Source organism: Elephantulus edwardii, unplaced genomic scaffold (genome assembly GCF_000299155.1).
Source record: "Elephantulus edwardii isolate Elephantulus edwardi_28Jun2011 unplaced genomic scaffold, EleEdw1.0 scaffold00141, whole genome shotgun sequence".
NCBI lineage: Eukaryota > Metazoa > Chordata > Mammalia > Macroscelidea > Macroscelididae > Elephantulus > Elephantulus edwardii.
In genome coordinates this window covers 1195072-1205311 of record NW_006399891.1, presented here as the reverse complement: position 1 = coordinate 1205311, position 10240 = coordinate 1195072, and the positions used below count along the sequence as shown (strand labels likewise).

General features: G+C 39.4%; 1 protein-coding gene across 1 annotated transcript in view; it reads left to right on the top strand.

Moving 5' to 3' along the window:
* Positions 1-10240, top strand: part of TMC1 (transmembrane channel-like 1) — a 189406-nt gene that overhangs the window by 153775 nt on the left and 25391 nt on the right. The window contains exon 15 of the mRNA XM_006894419.1: positions 4096-4163. Coding sequence (XP_006894481.1) covers positions 4096-4163 — 68 coding nt within the window. The remainder of the gene's footprint in view (positions 1-4095; positions 4164-10240) is intronic.

Here is a 10240-nt window from a genome sequence, read left to right as displayed (position 1 = left end):
CTATGAGGTGGATTGATTCAGTGACTGGGATAATTGGGATGGGAGTGTCAGAGACAGTGCGATTGGCACAGGACAGAGCGGAGTTTAGGGCTGTTGTACACAGGGTCGCTATGAGTCGCAGGCGACTCGACGGCACATAACAACAACAACAACAATTGCAGCCATTGTCTTAGTCCATCTTGTTGATGAAAAGAAGTCTTCTTTTTTCTGACCCTCTGTTCTACCAAGCATGATGCCTTTCTCCAAGTACTGGTAACATGCCCACGGTATGTGAGAGTGGTGGCATGGTTCTGTAGGGCTGCTCTACATTCTGTCTCTGCATTAGGTCAAGTCACTCATCAATATTTTATTCCTTGAACTGCTAGTGCTACAAAAAACAGGATGATGCAAGGATTTCCCATGATGTCCTGTGTACTTTTTTAGGCACTTATTGTTGTTAGGGACCATAAAGTTGAAACCAACTTAAAGCTGGCTTAAAACTTGGAACTCCTTACTGGATTTTCAGAGGCTGTAAATTGCACAGGAAGATTGTCTGTGTTTTCCCTGTGGAGTGGCTGGTGGATTCAAACCTCATTCCTTGGGGTTGGCAGTACTATTCCTTCCCACTACGAGGCCACCAGAGCTCCCTTTTCTATTTGCTTAGTAATAAAAATATACCTCCAGTGATGTAGTCTATATGGAGTTGCCATGCTCACCTACACACAGCATGTCTCTTTTGGTTCAAATCCACCAGCAGCTACACCAGAGAAAGATGGACAATCTCTTCTCATGTGATTTACATCTTTGAAAGCCATTTGTGGCCATTCTACTCTATCCCAAATGGTCACTATGAAATGGAGTCAACTCAATGCTAATGGCTTGCATGCTTATGAGAGGACAGCAAATCAATGCCTACAAGTGAATATTTTTAGTGGTTTTTTTGTTGTTTTATTTTCTTCACTCTGAGCACTTTGGTGGGCTAACTCATGACACTATTTCAAGGGAACCAAGGTTGAAGTTGTGATCTTTAACTGGTTTAGAGAAAAGCTGTTCCAAGTCTGCAGAGGGCTCAGGCCACCCACTTGAGTACTTTTCAGGTGTGTTCTGTGATCATACTGGACTCCAGGAGAAAATAGCCGTGACGTATTACACTGTGTTCTGATGCAAGGGAAAGGATGCAGGCTTGATGCTCTCAAGATTAAAAGCAGGTCATTTTCTCCCTGAAAGACAAGAGTTTTCAAATTGTTGAGTTTAAAGTTATATCTGTCTACCAAGTGTTTTTGCGCCTTGTGCTAATAATAGTGCAGATAATCTGCAAACTAGTGAGATACTTTTTATACCCTTTAACAGTATCATGTGCAAATTTTGTGTTGCATTTTTAGATCATTGTTGTTTTGCCTGATATAAAGGATTATTATTAGATAATTTTATAAGATCGTTTTATCTTGGGACTTAATAATTTTTATTATATCTCCTATTTTCTCCCTAAATCTTTCACAGAGCACATGGCGCTTTTTTTTACTGCATATGAAAGTACTACTGCTCTGTAGGATATTGATAAACTTGAGGCTTAGAATTAAACTGGACAAAGCATTTGGAAGTTTTGAACAGTTTTGTTAGCATTCCAAATTAGAAATCTGCTATATCCTATCTTTTTTTATGTGTGTGGTGCACACAGAGATACTTGGAGACAAAGAAAGAAATGCTATTTACTAAATTGTGCCTCTTAAAAATGTGTATTATGAATCCTAACCCCTGTACCTGTGGTTATAATCTCATTGGCAATTTTTTTGTTGTTATGTTAAGAAACTGTGTCAGTATGTTTTTAGCACTTTGGGATATAAAACAAACAGATTAGGACAGAGAAAACAAGTGGAGATGGGGAAAATATAAGGTTTATGACCACCAAAGGACCTAGGAATAAAAGCTGGAAGGATAGCAGGACCTGGTGTGTGTGTGTGTGTGTGTGTGTGTGTGTGTGTGTGTGTGTGTGTGAGGGTGCGTGCACATGCATGTGTGTGCACTGAGGAAAAAGATTATTATGAAGATTTGGACTGTGGGGAAAGGTCCGAGAAAGAGAGGATGACCCTCAGAGAGATGAAGTGGGTCGGTGACTGTAACAATAAGGTTGAGTTTATCAGACATTGTATACAGCCTGGCTATGAGTCACAGGCGACTCAACGACACATAACAACAACAACAACATAGCAGACATGGAAAGCATGGGGCAGGATAGGGAAAGGTTCAGATCTGATGTTCATAGAGTCACTATGGGTTGTAGCCAACTTGATCACACATAAAAAGAAGAATAAGCTTTGTCTGGAACTACACCTAGAGGTGACAGAACTGGGGGATGAGAGATAGTTGCTTTCTATTCCTTGGTCTCTCATTTGGGGTCTTCTTGGTCTTTGTTTCCTGTTTGCTGCTCTCTTCCTTGCTTTGGGGAGCTCTGGTAACCCAGGTGGGAGCTGTGTGCTAACCCAAAGGTGGCACCTTTCCTGCCATTTACATCCAGCAGTCCCAGCAGTGGAACGAAGAAAGACAGTTTCCTCCTGTGCAATTTTCAGCCTCTGAAAACCCACTAGAGACTTGGTTGTGACTTGACAGTAATAAATTGAGTTCTTATTCTCTTATTTCCAGGTAGTCACCTGCCCTCACTTGAAAACTCTCTCTTTCAAATTAAGTATGAGTAAGTTCTTTGCAATTACGTGCTATGCATTGGAGAGTTGGACAGTGAATAGGGATGATAGAAAGAGAACTGATGCCTTTGAGATGTGGTGCTAGAGAAGAGTGTTGAATATACCACGGATTGCTAGGAGAACAAACAGGTTTGTCCTGAAGATGGTGAAGCCGGAATGTTCCCTGGAGTCAAGGATTCTGAAGCTTCATCTGACATACTTTAGGCATGTTGCAAGGAGGGACTGGTCCTTGGAGAGGGACATCAAGTTTGGGAGAGTGGAGGAATAGTGCAGGAGAGGAAGACCTTCAATGAGATGCATCGATTCTGTGAGTGGAGTGGTGGGAATGAGTGTGTTTGAGACAGTGACGTTGGCACAGGATAGAATGGAGTTTAGGGCTTTTGTACACAGGGTCACTATGAGACGCAAACAACTCAATGGCACATAACAACAACAACAACAAGTTTTATTGGCTTTGCCGATTAAGATTGATCCAGTGGTAGAAGCTGACCTACTAGAATGCCCAGTAGTTAGCCAGGAAGCCTTTAGATGGGATGAGTTAGGACAGATGTCCCCCTGGGTCCCAAATGATTGTTGGTGGCTCCTCTGCACAGAGAGAAGCCTGAGGCTCCTGACCTGAGCAGGACGATGTTACCTGGGAGATGGACACTGGATGGGGAGTCAAACAGCTTCTTAAACTTTCATATATTTATTTCCATTTATACTTTTGTAGGCATTTTCTCCTATATTCTTTTTGAACGTTTTTTTTTAAATATGCAAAACCTAAGTAAGAAAATCAAACACAAAATCGGCCCCCCAACTCTCTGTGTTCTGCTGAGTACTCCCCAACTATTTCTCTGTATTTTCTTATCATTGCTAAAGGTAATGAACATTCAATTTTATATATTTCTTGTTTAACATTAGAGCATAATTTCATCTCGTGTATATAAATATTTTTCCAAATTGACTAATTAGCTGCAATATAGACTGTATAGATAGCTGTGCTGTCTGTGCTTAATCTGCGTTAGACGTTTAGATGATTTCATCTTTGCTTATTAAAATTTATCAGCATTTCAGATGACTTCATTAAGACAAATTCCTAGAAGTCAACTTACAGAGTCTAAGAGGAGAAAGGGATTTGAAAATCTTTTAATTGCTTTTCTGGGCGTGTGTTTTGATTTTCTCTTTTCCCAGCAGTGTACGCATGAGTCTGTCTCCCACACTGGCACAGCATTTTTAGATGGGTCTTACTATGTTTAAAAATGATACTTGCTTGTTATTTTATTTATTTCTAATGATTTTTTAATGGGTTATTTTCTGCCGGCACTGCTGTAATAAAACAGCTGGTAGCCTACTCATGTCTACACAGAAAACCTTGCCTTTCAGCATTCACCATTTAGATAGATGCTAAGTCGGTGTATATCTGTGTCTCTTCTAGCCCTCATACACAGAATTTGACATCAGTGGCAACGTCCTCGCTCTGATCTTCAATCAAGGCATGATCTGGTAGGTCAGCAGTGGTAACCCCATCACTTATGGAAAAGGTTTCCATGGTCATTTATTATGGAAGGTACTGTGGCTTGGTGTCAGAGGAGGCCACGTCTACGTCTAATTCATTTGCCTTGACAAAGTGAATGACAATGAATAGCTTAGCCCCCAGCACTCCATATCTTCAACGTAAGGAATGGTGATGATACAGTGGGTAAGCCCTCAGATGCTAATCCATGAGAAGTTTGAACCCACCAGTGACTGCACAGGAGAAAGACGAGATTGTCTGTTGCTGTAAAGATTTATAGCTTTGAAAATCCTACTGGGAAGTTCTACTCCGTAAAACTATTGATCTTTTCAGTGTTGACATTAACTCGAAGGGAACACATTTATTTGAACCCAAGTTCTCAGTGGAAAATATGCCCATTTCACAGAACACTCCTTTGACAATTGTAAGGGTCTGTTTTCTGTAGATTTTTAACTGTTTGGTGCAAGCAGTTCACCTGCTTGACAGTTAATTGAGAGACTAGAAGTTCAAGCTCATCCATAGGCCCCTCAGAAAAAAGGCCTGGTGACCTACTTCTGAGAAGTCAGCTGCTGACAACTCCATTGAGCATAGCTCTGTTCTGACACGTGGAATCATTATCTGTCAGATCAGCTCAGTGGCCACTGATTTACTGGCAGACTTCATTTAGATTTTCATATTTCTATCTCCTGTCACAGCAGGATCTAAGAGTGAAACAGGGTAAGTAAGAAATAAATTGATACAAGGCTTTTCTGAGAAACTGATTTGATTGTGTGTGTCGTAATTATTGAATATATTTAAAATGCAAGGTATCCATAATTTTAAAAATATCTTACCAAATTCAATTGTTTATAGAAAAGAAGGTAAAGCAAAAAAAAAAAAAATGTGATCTTAACTTTGTAATCCATTTCATACTTATTTGCAGATTAGAATTATTTCTTTTGATGTACAAAGAACTGCGGTATCCTTTGTGGAATGAGTGCATTCTCACTGTAAATCCTGACAGGTTAAAAAGAAGAGATACAGAAGAGACAGGTTTTTAGTTTAAAAATTTAATCACAGCACACAATTCATCTGGGAACTCTGTGTGGTGGAAATCTGTCACTTAACTAAGACTCAATCAACACTCAAGCAATTAATAAATGAGCTGCTTTATATTGCTGAAGATCATCCAAAAATGGATAGATCAGTGCATCGACAGGGAAGGGCCAGAAGTTCAAGCTAAATTTAGAAGAGGCGATGGCAGCAATGTTATCATTGCTGATGTCAGATGGACCTTGGTTGAAAGAAGGGAATACCAGAAAAATTCATTCATTGTTGCACTTTTCTCCCCTCCCAACCCTCCACCTAGTACAATACCCTCTTGGAAAAGTAAAAGAAAAATTCTTTCATTGTTTTACAAACCCTCTCCCAGGTACACTCCACTACACAGCCTTCACTCTGGACTCCTGTCATGACAAAAATACCTAATCACATATCCCTTTTAAACAGTTTTCTCCCTCATTTGTTTCAATGCAGTATACATTATTGAATCCATCTTTCTCAATTTCCCCCCAATCCCGAAGTCAGTCCTGTTTTACAACAGTGGCACCATGCAGTATTTGTCTTTTTGTGACTGAGATACTTCACTCAGTATAATGTCCTCCAGGGTCACCCATTTTGCATAATATTGCATGAGTTCCTTGTTTTTCAATGCAGTGTGTGAATATACCACAGCTTTTTATCCATTCATTTGTTGATTGGTGAAGTCATGGTCTTTTCAATTACTTGCTACACATCTGAAGGTTGGACAATGAATAAAGATGATAGAATAACAATTGATGTCATTAAGTTGTGGTGTTGGAAAAGAATGCTGAACATCCCATGGACTGCCAAAAGAACAAGCAGATATGTCTTGGAAAAAGTGAATCCAGATTGCTCCTTGGAGATAAAGATGGCTAAGCTTCATCTCTCATACTTTGAGCATGTTGCTGGGAGAAGCTGTTCTTTGGGACATCATGCTTGGAAAGGTCATGGAAAAGGTCAATGAAAGAGAGGAATTAATCTCAAGGACATGGATTGACACAGTGACTGCAGCAATGTCCTTAAGTGTGTCGGATGGGACAGGATAGAACAGAGTTTAGGTCTGTTGTTCAGAGGGTCACTCTGAGGTGTACTTGACTCTACAACACCTAACAACAGCAACATGCTGAATACAAGACTGTGTTAGCCACGCCACAATTGTTCTTTGCATAAGTACCAGTAACTAGCTTTAGTTTTTAAGCAAGCTTCATACATTACTCAGCCCTTTTAATCCCAGTTGGCTTTAAATATTAAGCATCTGCGTTGGTAGACTGTACCTCTCTGCAAATGATGATATTTGTCTGACTTGAGTTATGAGCAGACCATTTTCACACACCCCATCGTCCTGCTACAAAGCCTGTCAGAGTTCTGTGTCTTATTAGGTGAATCAATAGAACAGATTATTCAAACATTATTTTCTGCGTTGTCAGACATGTCTAGGAAGGCCCTTCCTGTCCCCTCACTTTCTGAATTTTGTTGAGTTACAGCTTGCATATTCATAGCAACACCAGGAAGTGAAAAGTGTCCTTTATTCTCTAGGCAGAAGGGAAAATCAAAGTGACCTCATGTGTGACTGCTGACAGAGATAGTAAAGGGAGCAACGTTGGTGGGCTCTGGAACTTTCTTTTCCTGAAGGGGATTTTGCTGTCATGGCAGAAAATGACTCACAGTGCTATTTGAGTAATGAGAAACCATTGCCTTATATTTTAGTTTTAAAACTCCCTGTCTCTTACACAAAGTGCCATAAATCCCTCAGGCCTGGTGAGTGCCATTTGGGCAGGCATCTGCTGCCTGTCTATTGTGTTCTTTCAAAGTTAAGACAACAGATCGGCCCAGAAATCCATTTTTATCATCTGAAAAGCCGTTATGATAGCTGTCCCGGTTGGCTTTACATGCAATTTTGAAACCACTTAGTCCACTATTGTTCATACTGTAATTCTTATAATCTAAAATTCTCACCCAGTTCCCTCATAGACAAATTTGTAATCAAAATCTCTTACCCATTGTTCTGTCACTCTTTCAGTACTCATTCTCCAGACAATGGTCAAATGTACTCTGGTTTTAAGACTCCTTCAGTGATCGTTGTTTCGAATGTACACAAATATTGTACCAATAGGGAACACTGGTGGTCTAGCAGCAAGAAGCTGCACTGTCACCCCAAAGGTATGCTGTTCAAATCCATCAGCTCCTCCATGGGAGAAGGATGGGCTATCTCCTCCTGTGTGATTTACTGCTTCTGAAAACCAGCTGGAGGGTCAGCTGTGGGTCAGTTCTGACTCTATAGCACACACCAAACAACACAAATATTCACACACTTTCTAGATTTTGAGAAGTAAACAACTTATTATTCACCCTCAGATAAATCTTTTGCACAAATATCTTTTTTTCTAGCTCTCAGGAGGTTGACTGGTGAGGAAGGGATGGTATTATATGGGAAGGGACATGTGGGAGCATGTGTAGTCCAAGTTTGAAGGCTCATCCTAGTCAAGAATGCTCACACTTGGAAATCGACTAATTTATGAGGCATGGTGGTCTGATTCTTGAGCTTGGTTATTTTCTACAGGAACAGTAAAAAGGGTATGGTGATTCTGTGTCTTTTAATTTGGTCCGAAACAAGTGATGTCAAGTAATGTTGGACTTCGGAGTTGCTGCGGAGATTCTTTATGCTGATTTAATTAAAGGCAAGCTTTTGTAGATATAGATAAAAATCCATTTTGATGTGATAATTTGGCTGAAGCTATCAGCTATAAGCTTTATAAGAAACACTACTTTTTAAACTAGCACCCTCCGCTTTTGTAATAATATATTTCAAGAGTGATATATTTGCAGTATCTTGAGTGGAGCCTGGTGGCAGAGCACACAACAGTGGGACAGAGAATGAGTGCAGGGCACCCCTCCAAAAACTGCCCCAATGTACTTTCTCTTCTCCAACCCAAATGTGTAGCTGTTTCTTAAGTCATTTTCTCGGTTGATAAAATGTGAATTGTTTACCTGCCATGTGCCATATTTTTGAAGTAGCAGAGCATAGAAAATGAAAGATATCTTCATTTTCTTTGATCTTATTAGAAGAAAAGCATTTTCTAAAGTGCAGGTTTTGCATTGATCTTTTAGTGACAGATGATGGGCTCAGGACTGGATAAGGGACTTGGTGAGCAAGCTGCTTAGTGCATCATGAGCACAGCTTGGAGGAGCTAGCTCAGTTATCTCTGTGCCAGAGCTGCTTTTCCAGGTTGTGGCTCTTGAATCATTAATTCAAAATGTCTAAGTGACACCTACATTGACATTTATTTATCATAGAGACACATACCTATAATATTTATGTATGTATACATGCATACATTATATATCTATATATATACACACACACAGTATAATGTACACATATTTATAGGTGTAAATAAATGAAGATTAAGGCAAACCTGGGTTTTAATTATAATATGAGATTATATTTTATGGTGGAATAGATTGTGCTCCAATGAAATGCATCCCTAAGATCTTAGTGACTTACCAAGACAAATTTTAAAAAGTTTAATGCTTGTTTGCCTTATATGTGTATTGTGAGTTGATAGGGAACTGCTGCTCTTATAAACACTCTCATTTGGGGACCCAGACTAATACAATAGAACTTTTCTAGAATGTTGCTAAAATAACAGTGGGAGGAGAGAGCGAAAAAACTTGTGAGGCTCTTACAGATCTTACCCACCAGGTAAATGCTTCATCTCTATTCTTATTTTATTAGACAAAATAAGTCATATGTCCAAGTCTGGCTTTTGGACCAAAGGAGGAGTGGCATTATTCTGTATTGTGATTGTTGTTGTCATGTGCAGTCCAGGCAGAATCAACTTATAGTTGACCCTCCAGTGAGTTTTCAGAAGCTTTTTATAAATTTCACTGAAGGAGATTACTCATGGTTCCTGGCTAAAAGGACTACTTAAATAAGTTTCAACACAAGGCTGATTCACAAAGCTTGGAATTTCTGTTGTTAGGTGCCACCAAGTCGAGTACGACCCATAGTGACCCTATGAACAAGAGATCTGAACCCTGACCTATCTGTGCCGTCCTCACACTTCCTGACACACTAGAGCCCATTACGGTAGTCAGTCCACCTGGTTGAAGGTTTTCCTCCCCTTTACTGACCTTCTGCCTTTACAAGCATGATATCCCTTTTCAACACGCCTGAAGTATGTGAGGTAAAGCTTTAGCATCTTTGCCTCCAAGGAGCATTCTGGCTGTAACTTCTCTAAGACACATTTGTTTGTTCTTGTGGCCATCCATGAGATGTTCAGTGCCTTTTCTCCAACACCATAGCTCAATGACATCAGTTCTTCTTTTGTCATCCTTATTCATTATCCAGATCTCAGGTACATAGCAAGTGATTAAAAGGACTATAGCCTGAATCAGATGCACTTTAGTCCTCAAACTAGCATCATTGCTCCTTAATGATTTGGAGAGGTCCCTGACTACAGAATTCCTCAGTGCATTATGTCTCCTGATTTCCTGACTGCTGATAACAAGGGTGTTGATTGTCTTACTTGGATCCACAATCAACCTCCTTCGGATTCTTAGGGCAATCTAAATTAAGAAGTTAAATAGATAAAATTAAATGGAATATATGGAGCTGTCATCTCAAAACACATAGAATTAGCTATAAATTATAAAAAAAGACTATTATCATATTGGACACAAATATATTATTCCAAACAATTTTGAAACACTATAGCATTGTAAATAAAAATGGTCAACATCAGAAAAAGGAAATGTTAGTTTAATTTTTATTAAGCAAAATTAATTGGGATGGATGAAAGTAATTAGCCAGTGCATACTGTTTATTGGAATTAAGTGATTTTAGTAATCAAATATTTTTTCCTTCCTTCCTTCCTTCCTTCCTTCCTTCCTTCCTTCCTTCCAGTCTACTCTTTCCTGTCTTCTGGTCTTTATCCTTGGACAAACGAGTGGTTAAAAAGCTACATTTTTAGCTGTCTTAGTCAATTAGATGAGTATTAAATGA